Source organism: Strix aluco, chromosome 3 (genome assembly GCF_031877795.1).
Source record: "Strix aluco isolate bStrAlu1 chromosome 3, bStrAlu1.hap1, whole genome shotgun sequence".
Classification (NCBI taxonomy): domain Eukaryota; kingdom Metazoa; phylum Chordata; class Aves; order Strigiformes; family Strigidae; genus Strix; species Strix aluco.
Genome location: NC_133933.1, coordinates 59,416,225 through 59,436,530, shown reverse-complemented (window position 1 = coordinate 59,436,530; position 20,306 = coordinate 59,416,225). Strand labels below are relative to the sequence as shown.

Below are 20,306 nucleotides of genomic sequence, written 5' to 3'. Positions count from 1 at the left end.
AGGAAAGACCACGCCCTCTTCAAAGCGCTATTTGGCATCCAGGATTCCCAGATTATACCCTGTCTCTAATGGCTTTTAATTGCCATCACAGGAACTCAAAATTTACCACTGAATTTACCACTTACTGAACTAAATTAAGAATGGGAATAGATAGGACAAGAATCTGGAAGGAAAATACCCCCACACCTGAAAGATCCACCAATCCTGAAATAATAACCCAAAGGAAAACATGGAAAGCACTATTACCTGATACCTTTATGATGAAACTGGACAAACACTAGTCCCTATGAACCAGGATTCAGTGCAGAAAAACAGATTGAGGCCTTCTCAAACACTGAAACATAAGCTGTGGACAGTGCAAGACCAGAGATGCATCTCACATACACTGCATCCAAAAGACCTTGAAGAGAACATGGTGGAAGCAACTGGTGAAACTACCTCATTGCCAAATAGTTGAGCAGGTTTGTTTGACCATCGTCCCCTACCCCAGCTAGTCCTGCTGTGCTTTACCCTCTTCAAGATCCTTTCATAGTTTTACTATTCAAACTCCTTCCCTAGGTTTCCTGTCTTCTCCAGTTCATTCACCCTAAGCACTCTTCTAGCAGCTGCTTTGGTCACCACACAGGGGTTTCATGAGAGTTTACTAGAATAGATCTGCCTCCTCATTCAACTCCTTTGCTCTTGGCAAAGAACGCCTGGTTTCTGCTGTGTTTCTTCGCCCCATAGGGAACTAGATCATAGACTTTGCTCCTGGAAACACTACAGGAAAATATACTACCAAGGGTGCTAAAAAACCCCAAATAAACCCCACAAAAAACTCCCAAACAATTCCACCAAAAGCTTAGCTCAAATAGCACTCAGATCTATTTACTGGATAGATAAGGAGAGCACTAAGAAGGCATGATATAAACTTTGGTTTTATATGCATGCTTCATCCTTGCTCCTACAAACACTATGGCATGCCAACTCCTTGACAACATCCATCTCTACCCAACTCTATATCAGTACACAGCATGAGTGAGAATTACTCCTGCTGCTGAACTCCAGGCAGCCACTCAGGGCATCAAACCAACCCCCAGAGAGATAAACAGCCATTTACCTCTCTTCACTGATCACACTGAGAGTTCAGTTTCCCTGGTACATAATTTAAGCACCTGACATTAAGTAGTGTCAATACCCAGTGAAGTAAACTAGGTTTGTCAGCTGCCTGAAGACCCTGAAGATCAGTCATGGCTACTGTGAAATTGGCAGAGCACTTACAGGGACAGTGGAGAGCGGAAGAAAACTTAAAAAATAAAAATAAGACTTCAATGCCCAGGAAAATATTTAGTGATATTTAGGTTAAAACAGAGTTTTCTGTGAATATTTTTATTCACCATTTTGAATAAATTTGTTTTGGCTACGCTCTCATTCCTGTCATGTCAAATTTCCACTAGCTTTTAGGAGATGTATATTATATATCAGCCACACATTAATCCCACACTCTCATTTTATGTAACAGAAAAAGCACATGTTCTTGCCCAAGCAGTAAACCTCCAAACTTGCTAACATCCCAAAAGCCCCAAGAGCACAGCTCTGCAAAACACTGGGGGCTCTGGCCAGACTGTGCACACACGTGCTGCTTGCAAGGCAGCATGCACCAAATACTCTGCTGCAGCAATGTCAGTGTGCTCCATGCCTTCCCTCAACACAACCAGACACTGGGCTCTCCCAGTAACTTGTGTTGCACTTCTTTCTGGCTAGAAACAAGCAAACAATGAAGCAACCCACCCCCTCTCTCTCTCTTTTTTTTTTTTTTTTGTTTTAAGCCAGGTCCAACAGTGCTCTTTAGCCATCTCCTTTTCCCCGTTCCACTCCACAAAAAGCAAGAAATTGAATAACGTAGTTGATTGTTTGGAAATGAATCAAAGCAGTCAAGCAGCAGGAGGAGCAAAGACCGAGACAGGCATACAGATTTTGTTTTAAGCCCTGCATTTGCATGCTCTGAAATACCAATGTTGTAATACTTATAATGACTTACAGGTAGGTAAGTACAGCAATACATCACACAGTAACATACTGTGTTGGGTTTGTGTGTGTGGTAGGGTGTTTTGATACTAGTGAAGGGGGCTACAGTGGTGGCCACTGTGAGAAGCTTCTTGAAGCTCCCCTGGCTCCAAGTCAGACCCACCTCTGGCCAAGGCCAAGCCAATTAGCGATGGTGGCTGTGCCTCTGCGAGAATGTATTTAAGAAGGGGAACCTGGGAGGAGGAAGAGGAGTTGTGAGGAAGACACCTATGCAAACGCTGAGGTCAGTGGAAGAAAGGAGGAGGTGGAAGAGGGGGGGTGCACCAGAGCACAGACTCCCCTGCAGCTCGTGGGGAGAGGGCAGGCTGTCCCCCTGCAACCCATGGAGGTCCACGGTGGAGCAGATGCCGACCTGCAGCCCATGGAGGACCCCACGCCTGAGCAGGTGGATGTGCCTGAAGAAGGCCGGGACTCTGAGGGAAGCCTGCGCTGGAGCAGTTTGTCGCTGGGAGGACTGTGACACATGGAAGGGACCCACGGTGGAGCAGTTCATGAAGAGCTGCAGCCTGTGGGAAGGACTCATGTCAGAGAAAGTTTGTGGAGGTCTGTCTCCCATGAGAGGGACCCCATGCTGGAGCAGGAGAAGAGTGTGAGGAGTCCTCCCCCTGAGGACGAAGGAGTGGTGGAGACAGTGCGTAAGGGACTGACCAAAATTCCCATTCCCCATCGCCCTGCAACACTGGAGGGGTGGAGGCAGAGAAATCCGGAGCAAAGCTGAGCCCTGGAAGAAGGGAGGGGTAGGGGGAAAGTGTTTCTCAGATGTGGTTCTACTTCTCACTGTCCTACTCTGTTTGTTAAATGGTGGTGGTGGTGGTGTTTGAATTAAATTGATGTTTGTTTAATTCTCCTAATGAGTCTGTCTTTTGCCCGTGACCATAACGGGTGAATCACCCCTCCCTGTTCTTATCTTGATTTCAGAGCCGCTTGCTTTATTTTCTCCTTCCCATTCCTGAGGGGTAAGGAGTGAGCAAGCAGCTGCTGGTGCTCAGTTTCCCTCTGGGCTCAGACCATGACACACAACTTCACAGACTCCAAAACTCAATTGAAAGAAACACTATGGAAGAAGACAGACCAGTACAATTACCTCATTTAAGATTTTCACTACACAAAAAGTATTAGATAGAATCATACTGCAAAAGGCACAGGAATAGGGTATATTGTCTTATCACTGATTTGGCAGAAGATAAGAAATAAGGTTTCTTCCTATGGTGGATGCACAGAGCTGATTAATCCCACAGTTACAGGGAAGCCAGCCCAGAGGAGTCAAAGAAAGCCATAGGGAAAACAAATTGATTGTGAAGAGGCCTGAGAACAGAGCAGGAGCACTTGCGTGGGCAGACAACAGAGGCTGCTCCAGGATTTCAGCAAGCAACAAAGCAGGGAGAGATGGGTAAAAGCCTGGATTTACTTGTTGTTTTAACTTGAGCAATTGGAGGAAGATGACAATTTAAGGCACTGCCCCCTGGACAGCTCTTCTATTTCTCCCGAATCTCCAATTATTATATTTTTCTTTCTCTTCAATACCCTCATTTCCCCTGAGTATGCACTCATCAAGCAACTTGCATTCCCCTGAAATCCTCCCACTAGCTATCTGGAAAGACATTTATGCTAGAGGGCATAACACTCTTCTAACATGTAGATGCCTTTAAAACCACAAGTCATCTTCGGAAACCAAATTGCACGGAGGTGCATGAAGAATTCCTCCAAGACCTATTTTGGAGGCAAGTGAATTCAGCCAACTCACAAACATCAGCAGTAACTTCAATCCAGTAAGCATGTTTGGTATTCTCAAAACCTTCCCCCAAACCACACATCTCTTTGCACGTGCACTTCTTTTAGAAATACTTTTTTCTAGGTCTGTTTTTATGCTCACTTTTTGCCCTCAGCCTGTATGATAAAAATGTTTTTTGGGTGAGCCCTGGAGAACCAAGCAGACCAAACACTAATGCTCATATGGAATTTATTTAGAGGGGGGAAAAAATCCCTTAGTTGAGTAGTTATGTTATTTTGAACTGGTTTTATATTTTATGCGTACATAGTGTAGCTGGAATTTCAGGGCTGGCTTTTGTTTGCATTCATCATGAAACATTTGTTATATGAGCTGCTGCTACTGCTACCAAAACAGCTGCTGCTCACTGCTAGAAAACCAGAGACCAACTCAACAGTTTCTTTCTTCCTCTCTTAAGTCTAGCTGGCAAATGAGGCCTGGTGTTTCTACAGAAAATCACCTCTGTTTGGCTTCACTGTCATCCTTGCCACCTTTTGACCACCCAGAACATGGACTTGAAAGAGAATGGATAAATCAGAGCAAGACCAGGTATGTACTGATGCTCCTGAATCACCTACAATTAAATGTAGATCAGAACTCCAGCTGTATGAACTCCCTGCTTTGCAGCCAGGGCAGCACCTTTCCTTCAGCTGCTCTTGAGATTTAGCCAGGATTTAGCCTTTGTCCTGCATCATCATTTTCTGTCATCTGGAAAAACAGCCATGGCTTGATCTAGCTTAGCATTAAAATTCTTCTGTAGGGGACTGCTTCCCTGCACAGAAAAAACTACCCACCCATCCAACAATCTGTGTACTTTCCTACCAACCTGGACACAGACCAGGACCCAGAGCATCAGCAGACTGCAGTCCTGAGTGCAGAGGACAGATCTTCTCAATTGCACATAAGTTGAATTTTAAGGCATTGCTTTGTTACGAGTACTAAAACACTTCAGTGTGGTTCTTGTTGCTTCCTGCCAATTTCATATTGGCAGTGACCTATTTCACCTCAGTCTCATCTTTTTAAGAGAACATTTATCCCAGGCTGGAGCATAGTCCCTGCGGGACACCCCTGCTTGTTTAAAGTAAGGGGAGACTACTGAACAATTAATGCCTACCTCTTTAACCAATTTTATCCTGCAGGAAAACACTCTCTCTCATATCCTGACAACTTAGAGATTCTGCTGAAAATCACACCTGTACCATCTCATATCCCTGTGCTTGGTGGGTCCTTTCTTGGGGAGGAGTGGCTGGAGAGCTGCCAGTCAGAGAGGGACCTGGGGGTGTTGATTGACAGCCGGCTGAACATGAGCCAGCAGTGTGCCCAGGTGGCCAAGAAGGCCAATGGCATCCTGGCTTGCATCAGAAATAGCGTGGCCAGCAGGGACAGGGAAGTGATCTTGCCCCTGTACTCGGCACTGGGGAGGCCGCACCTCGATTACTGTGTTCAGTTTTGGGCCCCTCACTACAAAAAGGACATTGAATTACTCGAGCGTGTCCAGAGAAGGCCAACGAAGCTGGTGAAGGGTCTGGAGCACATGTCGTACGAGGAGCGGCTGAGGGAACTGGGGTTGTTTAGTCTGGAGAAGAGGAGGCTGAGGGGAGACATCATCATCCTCTACGACTACCTGAAAGGAGGTTGCAGAGAACTGGGGATGAGTCTCTTTAACCAAGTAATAAGCAATAGAACAAGAGGTAATGGCCTCAAGTTGCGCCAAAGAAGGTTTAGACTGGATATTAGGAAGCATTTCTTTACAGAACGGGTTGTTAGGCGTTGGAATGGGCTGCCCAGGGAGGTGGTGGAGTCCCCATCCCTGGAGGTGTTTAAGAGTCGGGTCGACATAGCACTGAGGGATCTGGTGTAGTTGGAAACTGTCAGTGCTAGGTTAACGGTTGGACTAGATGATCTTCAAGGTCCTTTCCATCCTAGATGATTCTGTGATTCTGTGATTCAAGGAACTAGTTGATTTGTGAGGCTCTGCAAACGCCATACTGACTCTTCCTAACTGTCTATTAATCCCATTCTTTACTATAGTTCCTACCAGTACATAAATTGGATTCTTTCACCTGTTGCTGTCCAGGCAACCATTGCAGCCCTTTAAAAGCTTGAAGTCATGTTAGCTACCTTCTGTTCTTCTAAAATAGCTGCTGATTGAATGACAGGACACACCGCAGAGTTGGCAGTTTCGGTTTCAAAGAGATCCTTGGTGAACACTAGCTGATGGCAGCACTCCTGACACTGCCAAGGAGGAGAGTGCTGAGGAGAAAAAAATGCCACACCCTAACACCAAATCTGTTATCTGTATTATAGATGGCATCTGCAAGTAACTGAAAAGTTATTCGAATTGAGTCCAAACAGTACAACTCAAAAGATGAGATTTATAAAGTGCAGTAACAATTGTGCAAATGTTGGAGATAGAAAAAGCAGCCCAACTGGAAAGAAGATACTAATTAAAGGACACAATGGGAATACAATTTGGAAGAAAGAGAGGAGACAGGGAAGACAAACCTAGAGAGCAGCAGAGGGGAGGATGCTCTTTCTTACTAAATTTATAAATTTGTGATTCTAATCCAAGAACAGAGAAAAAGAAGAAAAAAGGAATCTTCCTAGCCATATTTAGTAAAACCCTCTTCTCTTGCTATTTTTTCTTGAAAGGCAAGTTTTCAAGAGGGACAGATCAAAAAGGCTGGGAAATTCCAACTGGGAAAGGAAATAGGGAGCATAATCTCCAAGAAAGACTCACTCTTGGAAGAGCAAGGGGTCAGCTCTCCAGCACCACAAGCTGCCTCCAGGGCAGGTAAAGCAAAGGGGCTGGGAGGAAGGAGCACAGGCATGTCAAGTGAGCAGATTACCTCCTCAGGAGTGATGGCTGGGAGACATACCAAAAGGACTCCTGTGCAGCAGCTGAGAGCTACACAGCTAATAATTTTCTTCATTTTAATTCCTATAACTTTGTAATCAAGGGCCAACCCTTGCACTTTGCTGAAATTTATTCTACTAATTCTTTCCCTTCTTTTCTAATAGTAATAACAGTGGTCTTAAGATGACTTAGAGCACAATATACTGTGTCCTCTGGGAGTAACTGGTCTATTTACAGATGTACTCTGGGGATGTTTATTCCCTGAGAGTGCCTCCCTGTCACCTCTCCCAGCTACCCACTGTCTCCCTTTAGCTTTAATGCCTTTAGCAAGCTGCATGCCAGAAAGTGCCTTGCTATAATTTCACACCTAACTTGTCAGAATTGATGGTCTTTCATGTTTACCTCATTTTAATTATTATACCATTTTAATTATTATAGCAGCTCATTTGTATCACTGTAGAAACTTGTTTTTAAATTACAGTGTTTATGTGAAAACCAAAGTAATTCCTTAGGAATGGCTGCTCATCTCTACTGCATAAAAATTACAGGTAAAAGCATTTTTATAATTAAATTTATTTTCTGTAGTTACTTTACCTTTAGTATTTTTCAAAACATTTCTGAGACATCAAAGATACTGTCTCACAGTACTCGCTTTGCTCTTGCAAGATGCCTCAGGGATAAGAATAATCAGTTTAACCTGTAGCCTATTGTATCATTGATACAATGGGCAAGATTTAGGATCAGTCTGAGGGAAAAATACAATAGACTTCTGTGAAAACTGAAAATGTGATTGTGCTCCTAAAAGTAAACTAAATAGTCAGGTCTGTGATCTGCTCCATACTGTTCCTGTGTCTTCAATGCCAAATATGCTCTGTTTTCAGTTAAAAGATGTTTCTCCCCATACACTGACCCCGAAAACATACTGTGGGACACAATGAAAATCGAGCTAAATTCTCACTTGTTTTGGTCCTATTATTAACAAAAGTTTTTCAGATTCCAACCTCAGCCACCTTGTGCAACTTGCTTGTTTCCATGTAGGTGAAATGAAGAGCTGTGCAAATGTACTGGAGCTACAGCTGGGAACAGAAGTAGCCCTATTAATGGGGATTTAATAGCCATCTGCATCCTCTGCTATGCCTTCTGTTGCCTGAATAGAGGTCAAAGTTGTTAAAGAAGCAATTTGCATGTTCTGGTACTGCTATAATTTTTATTCAAATGCTATTTTTAAAGCAGAAGCAGTAACAGAAGTTTAGCTGGAATGTTACTGATTAAAATTAATAAAATGATTTTATTTAGTAAGTTAGTCAAGAAGCAATGAACTGTTGTTGCAAGCTTTAATTTATCATTAAAATATTTGTGGCGTTTTGTCATCAGTGACCCCGGATTATTTATGAGATATAGCTAGTGCTGTATCCGAATGGAGCTTTCCTTCTGTGCCTGAGCTTTAACAAAGCTGCTTGTCCATGGGTTTTTCATTTTGCTACAGTAGGAAGAGGAAACATACAAAAGATGCATCAGGGAACCAACCTCAAATGAATAGCAGGAGCACTGTTATAAACCATAACATCTTTAGTGACTGATACGCTCACTAGATAAACATGACAGTTGCTTGAAAGATACCAGCACCAACCCTTCAAAATGATCTCCTGACACAAAAAAAATACACATGAATTCTTGATATGTGGGATGCAAGGGTTTGGCTGATGGGCCCCTTGGGATTTACACCACAAATAAGTTTTGTTTTTACTGCAACAAAGTATGAAATTACATCTGTGTGGGTTTAGTCTAAAACCAGACAGCCCAATAGATCTGATGAAAGGAAATGGAAACAATGCAAGTATCATGAAGATGTGGGATGAAATGCAAAATCTGAAGGCTGAAGTTTTTTGGAATTGCACTAAAAGATGAAGGTGATGCCGTAGGTGGTCTCAGCCTTCATATCCTACAGGTATAAATGCATTATACAGAAAGTTTAGAGAGGGGAAACTCTGCTCATGACAGAGAGGCTCAGACAAAGGCATGCAAACAAGTGAAGCGTGTTTGACTTCAGGTAAAGACCCTGCCAGTTGATGGAAAAGAGCAACATGAAAAAGGTGGTGGAGAGGAATAGGAAAAAGGTAGCAGACTGCAGAGCACAAGCTCTGCATATACAACGTGTATTACAGCACAAAGAAAGGAAAGATTTAGGAATTCTATGAAAAAATACTTAGCCTATCTCTACAATACCTTGTAGGTTGTCAGAGCCAGTCTATGAGCTCACGTGTCCAGAAACCTTAGTATAAGACAAACATTTGATCTAGGTTTTTCAAAGGATGATTTAAAGGAACATGGACTTCACCTTCCACTACAATTCATTCTGAGCAGAGCCTTTACAAGTTCAACTCCCATGAAAATCCAAGTCTAAAATAAGAATTAAAAAAATCTGCATTGTAACTGGCAAGCAGAGAAACCACATCCTTCTTTGCCATATTCAGCGGTGAGACCTGGAAGGCGGCCAACCTCCTCAAATTCCAGAGGTGCTGGGCAGGGGCATTGTGGGTCAACACTGGCCCTCCTCATTCCTCCAGTTCATGAACCATGCTCACCATCCCAACCTGCCAAGATGAAATTTCTCACCTGATCTAAGTGATTATTGCTGGTGCTGCTGTACTTACAAAGGCAAACACTCATCTTGACTCTAGGAGAAAGCAGAACCATAGCAATATGTTTGGCAGGTGGACCTGTAAATCGCACTTCCCTGCACCATAAGCTCAGGGAGCAGATTTACCAGGAGTGATGTCATTGTCATGTCAGGCTGACAGCTACCTCACTTCTTGTCTCAAAATGCACCATTCACTTTGTGCCACAAGATGTATTCATAGGCAAATACTCTGCTGCGTAACCATGCACATATGAGCTAACTCCAATCTAACAAGTACATGCTAGCAGGGAATGGTAAATACAGTGGTCTTGAGCCTGGATGCATACAAGCTCCATGTGGGCTTGGAAAGCCATGCCAAACTCTCTTGCCACATCTTTACTGCTGCTCATGTTTAGCAATGAGGCATCCTGGATAAATCTTTGGGTGCCACAGTTATGTCTCTTATGCAACACACACATAATCTGGAGTGGCTTCACCTTCCCCAGCAGAACAAGACCATAGCTGGTATGAGCTGCCAATCTCTGCTGTGGAACTTGCCACAGAGAAGTTTAGCTTCTGAGACAAATCTTCCAATGACCTAGTGGATCTTTTGAAAAACATAGTCATGAGAAAGCCCACAAGTGCTCAAATCCTTCCAAGAGCTCCTATTCTGAAAACTCCTTAGTTTATTCACAACGGGATTTGAAACATCTGAAAGACAAGAACCAACATGTTTTCCTTTTATGGAATTGCAAAAAGAAAGGATATTTCCACTGATTGTGCTTATCACTGATTGGTGCACCCACTAACTTCAAGGCATCCCAGATCAGGCAGTCCCATTTTGCCTCTGCTCTCCAAACCTTGTATTTTCATGGCTGAAGAGCTAAATAATGTATCTACAGCTTTTGATACTACCTTCCACTTTATAAAACAAACCAAGGAGCAGATTAGTTGTGTGGAATGTTCTAGATGCTATCAATCTAATTGGGAACAAATGTCCTCGGGGATATGGACTGTCACTCTTCCTCTTTCCCTGCCTTTCTTGCACACAGAGAACTGGGAATTTGTTTTACAAGAAACAAAAATACACTCTTCCTAGAGCTTAAACTGCCTGTGTTAGCATACACATTGTTTTAGAGTGTTCTATGTAATTTTGAAAGTTCAGACTTCAGAGGGAAAAGAAAGGAACGTTTTGTTCGCATTTCCTATTTTTATTTTCTATTTTCAGAACAGGATGGAAGAAAACGCCACACAGGCAGAATGTAAATTCACATGGGCTATTACCACTGGCATTATGTTCAAGTCCTCTGAACATCCTGAACAAGCAGGGAGATTACACCACCTTCTGGACAAAATTTTTTAAGTCACACATACAGTTTGCTTCACATAACGGATGGGAACATGCCATGGAAGCGTTACTCATTTAGTTGCTTCCCAAGTCCAACCTCACGTTTTACCTCCACATGAAATTTGGAGTTTTCCTCTTCTATAGAAAACTTTCATAGACAGTGATTCCTCTGGAGAGTATATTTAGGGAAAGCACAAATCTGGTTTAGAGTATGAGGTAAAAGAAAACACAGCATGTCTGGAGTCTCGCTTTTGGACATCTGAATGTATTCAAAGTTTTTCCAAATTCTGTTTTAAAAAAGTAGCAGATGCAAAGTAGTGATGCAAAAAAATCTCAGCATTTTAACTGAATCTAATCCAAGTGGCTTTTATTCTCACATCAAGAGTGCAGACGCTTGTAGGAGAGAGGAGGGTTGTACATTTGTGCACAAAAGATGAGCCAATATATTCCCTTTCCACATACCAGTCACAAACCTCTCCAGAAAGTACGGTTCAAGAGAAGTAGGCAGACTATTAGAAACTTCAGACCACGTGTCCTAATTTTGTTCAGCACAAAATGAAGAGAAAGAAAAAGGCAGAATATAAAATGATCAGGACTGTGCACAAAAAGTACTGCCTCCTTCCATCAGACTTCTTTCACCATTTCTTACCCAGAGTTCCTGCTCTTGGAGGTTGTGGCTGCAAAGACATCCATTCCAGTTTATCCGAGGGAAAAAAGAACAGTGGGATCTTCCTGCCCTCCCCTTTGCTTTCTTCATATCACAGCAACTTTTCCAGCAATGATCCTCAGTTTCTGAACATTTCCAAATGCATAGCATCCACATCTTGCCACAGCAGCCCAAGAACAGGGTGGGAGAAAGGCCACCACAAGAATTTAGTACTAAAGGTATCAGTCAGACTATGGGGAGCACTAACAAAGTGATGACCTGGAAGGGGGGATAAAGAAAGAAAGAAAAGCCCCTCTCAGCCTTCTCCACTTGCAAAGAGTTTTATTTTGATAAGGAGTGGGAAAATCTTTTCCACTTCCAGCACAGGAACCATCTGAAGGAATGCCCCACCTTCACTGCTGCCTTGGCACAGAAGTAATCTTCAACATGGTGCAAAGACTTCTGGGGTTGATCCCACCCTTTTCCTAACTCCATCAAAAAAGGCTTCATCATCTGCCTCACGGGACATCAGCCTTGCTATAAAGGCAAATGGTAGCCATCTCCCTCCTTACTGGGTTTAAAGAGAAGGGGAAGCTTATAAATAGAAAACGTCAAGAGTGTGTCACTAGCATTCATGAACAGAATGGACTTAAAAAATCATCACGTTTATATTACCTGCGATAATATTACTGCTACAGTTTAAAACATTCCCTGTAAATGTGATTCTTAAGGATAATCACATTTTCGTTGCATTTTCAAAACAAGCACATTTTACAGTTTACCTGAACAATATATTTTCTTCCAGCTGACAGCATAAGTAATTTCATTGCACTCAATAAAATTCACTGTTTGAAAAGCTTAAGCCAGTCTGCTTGCTTTAGAGTAAGATCTACACATTCTCCATGCAAAATATAACTTTCAGGAAACAAAGATTTTTTTTTTATGGTATTGGGGAAGAAGTGTTTTTATAGGGCTTCTGGTGCCAAAGAAAATTTATGAACTCCTGCAGAAAGGTGAGAGGATATGGGCTATTTCTGAGGTGCTAAAAAACATTTTATAGCCTATTCTTATATATTAGATGCTGTTAACTTTTACCCCATGCCACAGAAGTTGACAAGGCAGAAGACAATTCTATGTTTTGATGTCTATAGTGTGTATTTTCTGCCTCTTAAAACCACCAAAACTACAAAACCCACATGTGCCCATTTCAAAAGAAACTGTGTAAGTATTCTCTGCATTCTGGCTACCAGCCAGGCTATGGAAGTGAACTATAGCCAGCAAAAATGAACAGGCCTGACCAATTATTTTTCCTTCAGTTGTGCTCCTGAGAATGAGGAGAAATTTTACATGTCAAGTTACGCTATCACTATTTCAGGCCTTTCAAAATTTTAAGAAATACTTCCAAATTTTGAGGTAAATATAATCCAAGGCTCTGTAATTGGACCCTATCTGCTCCAGTGCTGGGGAAAAATGAAAGACAAAATTTTGAGCAAATTTTACTGTGTTAGCAAAGAAATCTAGTAAACAAAGTAGTTCATTTTTTTTTTTATATTTCTTCTATCCATCTACAGATACTTCTGTCTATTCCACAATACGTCCACTGCTTCCTACCCTCCCATTTCCATCTCTTGTCAAAGGCAGTTCTGGCTGTCAAGGCAGGAAGAGTTTGTCACTTTGGACAAGATAGGCATCAAAAAAGAGTCCTTTCACAATTCTTGACCTGGTCTCAACATTAGCAAAATACTTAATTTCAAGGAGAGAGTGGAAAAGGAGGAAAACAGGAAGACTGTAGCTCTAAAGTATTCTACAGGATAATATCAGATTGGTTCCAATAAAAACTTTAGCACCACAAAGAGCTTTCACATTTTGTTGCACATTGTTATAAAACATACAAGTAAAAATATTTGGCATATGGATAAGCTGAAGGCAACATTCTTATTAATGCAATGAAGAAAATTATCCTCCTAGTGTCCTCTGACACTAAAATTTCCTGTCATGCAGAATTGCCAACTTCTTCAAACTCACAAAATTAGAGAAAAATTACTGTGCATTTCAAAACGTGGCACTGTCAAAAAGAAAAGAAAAAGCCAGCACAGAACAAATACACAGCAGCTGGCAAGAAAAATATATTAAAAAGCTTGATAACCAACTGTTAGTAATAATGTCTGAACAAGTCAACTTTTCACTCTTTTAATTTTGTTATATTTTACCTTTCCTCACAGTTTTCTTCTGCCATCTTATGTAAAACAAGTCATTAGCATCACCAACAAAAGGACTCGAGTCATATTGCATTAAGCAAGAACTTTGCTTGGATGGGAGCTGTGTCCACCCAAAGCACCTGTAATGAAGAAGGAGGGTCCCAACTTTGGGAAGAAGAAGGGGTTTAACCCAGAACCCTGCAGACATATCTTAAATGCACATGTGATTTTATGGGTTTGGTAACATCCAACAGTTTGTTTCCTACAGCAAGAGGTAGGTGCTTTTAATTTGGTTTAGTTTATGATGTTGGTGGGAGAGTAATCCCCAGTTTCCTACTCTGCTGTTTAATCTATGTAATCTGCTAAAGCAACACTAGATGGAAATTGCCTTCCTTTAGTTACTTTCTGCTTCAAAGCAGCTCTACAAACCCAGTTTTTGAATTGTGTCTAATCCAGAACCACTTACTGCAGTGGACTCTGGTGCAGAGATTCACTGACCTGGATGTGAAACACCTTTCTGTACATGGTCCTTCACTGTGTTCTCCTCATCTCAATATATTCCACTGATAAAAGTTCTGGAAAAGCTTTACTTTATATGAAAAGAGAAAAGACTGCCACAAGAGTATCTCAGGTGGAGCAGCAGTCAGCAGACAAAACTGTACATTGTATAGATCTAATCTGCAAGTGTTAATTGCAACAAAAAGTCAGTTTTGGCCCAAAGTATCTGCTGCTTTGTGGGATCACCATACAGCTGGGCAGAATGACATCTCTTCTTCCCAGCACTTCATGATGCAACAGCAGAGGGTGTTGCAGATCAGGTCTACAGTGCCCTGAGGAAAATGATGTAGGATTTTTTACACAGCACTTGATTTTTGTGTATTCTTTTTCTCTTTCTGCCTGATTCTGTTAAGTTTTCTCTAAGCATTAGCACCAACTCAGAAGTAACCTGAAAATAATTATGGCTGGAAAAAACCCCAAACATATGCATGTATGAAAAGAGGAACAGACTTAACACAAGGAAACTATTTCCTTTCTATTATTCCTTGTTAGTAAGTGAATGGGAAAAATAAAACAAAATTTTAATCCACATGGAAAATACTGAAGGAAAGAGGTGAATCTTCAGACATGACACAAGACCAGCCTTCACATGAAATCCCAGAGGAAATCACTGTCCTGAAATAAGGAATCAAATCTCCCCAAGATACTGGAATATACACAGAGAAGAGAAACATTATCCAGCACTTAATGATTCTGGGAGATTTCTTATTTCACACCTGACGATTTCTAGGGCACCCTGATGAGAGTTGAGACCTTGTGTGCTGTTTGTTAGCTTCCCCCATTGTAAGAGAAGTGAAGATCTATGGCTCACAGAACAGTTGAGGAAGTCCTATAGATTCCCAAAGAAAAGTCTGCTCATTGCAAAGAGAGCATTCTTCTATTGATCCTGCACCTCCTTGTCGTCTAACATCCCCATGGGAAAAACCTTGGAGACTGAATTGTGCAAACCTTTAGGAAGACTTCCACACATTACAAACATAGGTATCTTTTATTTTTGAGTTTACAAAGAAAAGAGAAATAACTGATCCGAAACTGGGGACTACTCTCATGTCAGTACCATACCATGCTCTCCTTATGTCTGTTATTGAGCAAAATAGCTCTATGGCTGGATGTAGCACCACAACAAAGTAACAGTCACAGCTTCTAAATAGTTGCCTTAACTGCCTTATTGAAAGCAAGTAACAAGCCACTGAAATCAGGCTCAGAGGAGGAATGCCACACTTCCCCTGTAATATCTGTATCATTGCTAAATACAAAGTTTTCAAAGATGCATCCTGGAAGCAGGGATTGGTGGACAGTCACCCATAATTCCTGGTTATGGACAGAAACACATAATTTCTCTAAAGTGACTGATTACTGTGATAGCTGCTCTCAGTCAAAAGCCAGCCATCAGCTGCATGCACAAAATTCAATCTTTGCTCCATCTGTTTTAATATACAACTTAGTACAAAAGACACATTTCATTGGCATTTCACACTGACATGAATGCAACCAAGTGACCAAGCAAGAAGGGAAGTTTTACCCATCCCTGGTTCATACGATGTTGATGGCCCAGCCAAATGTAAGCAGGAAATCAGTTTGGCCAGAATGACATGCACAGCCGCACAGAAGCATCGTATTTCTTGGTTTACGCATAGGACACAAGACTGTCTTCTAAAGAAGTTAGCAGCAAATAAGCATTGGGAGGGATGGACTGATGCAGAGAAGAGAGAACCCTTTCAGACTGACCGTGGGGTGCAAATTAAGGGGTAGATTAAGTGCTCTCTGTTTTCATTTCTCTACTCAAGTCTCCTAAGTCTTCTTCCTCAGCATGCTTTGTACTTAAAGTGCTGTAAATATGTGTTCTTATTTGTCCTTTACCTAAACTCAGTTTAACTGAAGGTTCATTTAATTTCAACTCTTTGTCAAGGTTGAGGGAAAATAAATACCCCGGTACTGGAGAATCTCCAAAGCATTCAGCTCCCCAAACCATTTCTTGAAGGTTTACTTAAGTAGATATTGCTGACACTATTTTGAGAATATTTTGACAGTATTATCTGAGAGCCAAGTATGACAGAATTAAAAGAAGAAGCCACTCCAGTGCTAAATGGGAAGCTTTGTGGCATGTGGCAAGATCACTGGAGCAACAAGTGCTTGCCCAGGAATGAAAACCACACAATAACATTAAGAATAATTGCAGAATATGTATCTTTCCCATCAATCAAATCTGCTTCCTAAAAGGGAGATAAATCTCCTTATTGACTAAAAAAAGGCATAAATATACCTTTCAGCAGCCATGCAGATTTTGCATGTAAAATTTTCTGTAAGAATAGCTTTTTAATGGAAAAAGTTACCTGGGTTTTTGTAGATGCTAAGCACATCCTTGAAATAATGAGGTAAGAATCTTTCTAATAAAAGCAGCACATCCTCCAACTCCTCCAGAATGCCCACAAGCAGAAAATTTTCATTAACGTTCAGCTTCGCTCTTTCAAGAGCCCATTCACCAGGTTCCCTGTATGAAATCAATGGAAGGAGAGAGAAGGAGTGGAGAGGAAAAAAAAAAAAAAGCTTAAATATGCATTTACTTCAGAAATTCAAGCCAAGAACACAACTGAATAAAAAAATATTCAGTGCTGTACTTCTAACAGAACATACCCACCCCACCCCCACCCCCCCACCCCCAAACCTGAATGGCTTACTGAGCTTTTCCACACAAAGTATAGAATTGGTTTGACATGCAAAAACATGATCACATTAAAAGGAGGTTAATCACTGTGTGGAAGTACTCTGTTCTGAAGACACCTTTTGCCAAGTTGTTTATAAGCTCAAACTTGTGAACTCCTGTATTTCGACTCGGAAGCACGACCCATCTCATGGGTGGAATGACTGCCCTGGGGGGTGAAGGGTGCTAAGGGGTGGTTGTGTCCCTGAACCACATCAGGAGAACTTCTTCGAGCAACCACTGCCTGCTGTTACCCAGTGAATACCACACAGAGGCTGATGGGCTGTTTACCACCTTGTCCTTCAGTTTAACTTCTGCCAAAGTCACCACGAGTTTCCCTCTCCCTGCCATTATCCCTGACTGCCCTGTAGCTCTGCTACAGGACTCACATTCATTTGCTCTGCCTGATACTGGTTTTGAAGATCAGTTTAGGGATATTCTATCTTTTCCCCCAGTGGGAGAGGCTGGCAGGACACCAGTACATCTTTATGCTTCTCTCATAGTTTCCTGGAAGCACCATTTTGTTAGACAAGCATATAAATCCCAAGACCCTTAGACTAATTCTTACTAATTATGTCCTGGGAGCAGCAGTGAGCATTCATACTGATAGGGGGTATAATGCCACTATCTCACATTAAAGGAAATTAGCTTTTTCACAGGGTCCAGCTAGTATGATTAACACCTGAGTCACATATGCTACCTGAGAGTGGCTGGAGATGACACCTCTTCCATGACTCCATTAGGCTACTGCAAACTCTATGCAATAGTGAATTTAACAACATTTGTCAGAAGCTCTTTTGATGACATGTGGAAAAGCTTATTGCTTTATGCTCCTACTGGAGCAGACGTGGAGCAGGTTTTTCATTCCCTACCACTTTCTGTGCACTGATCCATCTTTTGGAAGAGCAGAGTGTCCTAACAAATACTACAAGCCTCTTTCTTGCAGCTCCTTGTGAGACTAAGAAGTAGCTGAAGGAAGTGCAAGGGCATGACAGGAGACAGATCTATAACAAGCTACAAAACAGTACTTCGAACCTCATAGAGATATACTGTGAAAGTATTCAGGTATGTGACTTGTTAATGGGATTACTCATGCACACAAGTTAAATGTGTAACTGTAAGCATTTGCAAATGGGGCCAAAATACATTAAGAAAAAAAATGTGTAATGAAAATGAAGTCATGAATCTGTTTTGTTTCTTAATCATAACTTCACGTATGCCAAAAAACTAAAGCAGGATTTTACAGCAAAGATACTTAGAAACTGAGACATAAGAAGGAAAACATTTTCACTTGTTACTACTGCTACAAAAAAGTATGGCTTTTGAAAGAAATTTTTTGAAAACACGTGCAGTTGTTCCACTACGGAGAAGGGGTAACAATAAATAAACAGAATTCCTTGAAGTTGAACAAACCTAATAAAGAATATGCTGTGACCAACAATACAAAAGTATTTGAAAACAAGAAGGTATTTAAAATTATTCACGTAGTATTGCATGAAAGTTTACTATGCAGTATCACTAATACTGCAATATGAGAATGGCATAAACAGACACAATAAAAATGAGTCAGCTCAACTACAGCAGTAGAAGGCTGCACTTTACATAGTTTAGCATGATTACTATTTCTTACACAGACATTTCTTACATTTCTTACACATTCCAAACCTGGAATTCCTCATATATAGACCTGATAAGAGCACCCAAGCAGAGCTAAAATATGCATTACAAAATTATAGCACAGCTAAAATGAGTAACAAGCACATACAGTCACTGCCATTCTCACCCTGCCAACCCAGAAAAAAAATTCCTCATAAATACATCCAGATTTGATGAATTATTCAAGTATTAAATCAAGACAAAAGAATAGTACTACATTTGCATTACCTTCCTTACTCCAAAATACATACATGCAGTTACCACATAAAGTGTTACATTGTACTTACACTTTTCTTTTCTTCAAATAACTGATGCCTCTTTATTATCAGTTTCTGACAAAATGTTGCCAGCTATTGCTGAACAAATTGGGATACCCTGTATATATTTACCTGCATCTTGGATGCTGTCCACAGAAATATGGTATGATGTAAAATAACCTGGGATTGGAACATTCAGGGTAGTTTTCAAGGATACATACATTAATGTCCTGTAGGGGAGAAAAGAAAAAAAAAAAAAAGAAAGAAAGGGAGGTTGAATACTGCATTTTCTTTTCTCTATTAATATCTCATACTTCACACAGTCATCTGAGAGTCAAAGAACTGTGTTGAGGCTATACCAAATACCATAAAGTCATCTACCGGTCAATTTATCAACTTCTAAATATCATTAGAAAGTTTCAGGAGGAACAAAAACCCCAAAGTGATTTTGTCCTAGAATGCAAAAAACCACATTTTCTTGCTGCAAATAACACAGTTATTATATTGAGATTACTGCATGATTCAAAGCAGGACACATGGATCAACGTTCATATTGAGTTACATTTAAAATATTCAGGAGATTATTTTCAGACTCTTGCTTCTAAAGACATCCTGGGAGAAACCAGAAGTAGCCAGAATAAATCAAATTGAGACAATGATTTTTTTTTTTTTTAATTCTGCTTCATTTAATGACTGAAATGAAGAAATATATGCTGTAATTCACAGAGCTTACTCTTGATATAAAAACATACATCACTTTTGATTACAATTCTGTATGTTCCTCAGATGTTCAGAATTGAGCCTATTGTGTAAACCCCCTCTGAGAAAAGGGCTTATTAGAAAGCATTTATCATTTTCCTGATTTATCGGTCATCTAATTAGGAGCTATTTATCATTTTTCAAAGACTAGGCATAGCTACTGAACTCTCAGGAACTGTATTCCATTTCTAGCTTTACTCTAGCTCAATAATAAACGCACCTGCAAGTGGGATTGAATTCCACTATCCTTACCTAGTCTAATAGACCCTTACCCTGCAAGCAGACCCACTGACTCCAGAGACATACAGGCCAAAAAAAAACCCCATGCAAGACAACATAAGCAATGATGAAAGGATCTCATCTTTGCAAAACCAGTCTTCATTCTTATTTAAAGATGTGTGCTTTTATAACGCAATACATTTGATACGCATCAATATCAAACCAATGACTAATCAAACCTATTTCATCAAGTAAATAAAACGCGATAGAGAACACTTCAGTGGGCACCATGCCCTCTGCAAAACAGAAGTGCTCAGCAGCGTGGGGCACAGGCTCTCCCCAGGTACCATGCTCTCCCAGGGCAGTGCGGGGTACAGGCCTCCAGCTGCAACATCTGATTCTGAGACCTCGGTGCAAAAAAAGTCTTACCACAACTTCAACCCTCATGCCTAATTTCATTAGTGTCACATTTGGGTCCGTAAGCTGTTTAAAGTACATTCCTGTTTCCTCCTCTGTCTTACACTTACATAAATCAGATTTTACAAGCACATCAGAAGGTCCTGGACTGGGAAGTAAATCACATGGTGAGGAACCATCAAAGAAGACAACATAAAAATTGCCAATTGGAATACAAACAACGCATCTCTCCTGC

General features: G+C 41.0%; 1 protein-coding gene across 1 annotated transcript in view; it reads right to left on the bottom strand.

Annotated features, from left to right (window-relative positions):
- The window catches only part of UST (uronyl 2-sulfotransferase), a 177,940-nt gene that overhangs the window by 18,922 nt on the left and 138,712 nt on the right, over positions 1 to 20,306 (bottom strand). The window contains exons 6-7 of the mRNA XM_074818719.1: positions 18,809 to 18,906; positions 16,396 to 16,553 (exon numbers count right to left, since the gene is read on the bottom strand). Coding sequence (XP_074674820.1) covers positions 16,396 to 16,553; positions 18,809 to 18,906 — 256 coding nt within the window. The remainder of the gene's footprint in view (positions 1 to 16,395; positions 16,554 to 18,808; positions 18,907 to 20,306) is intronic.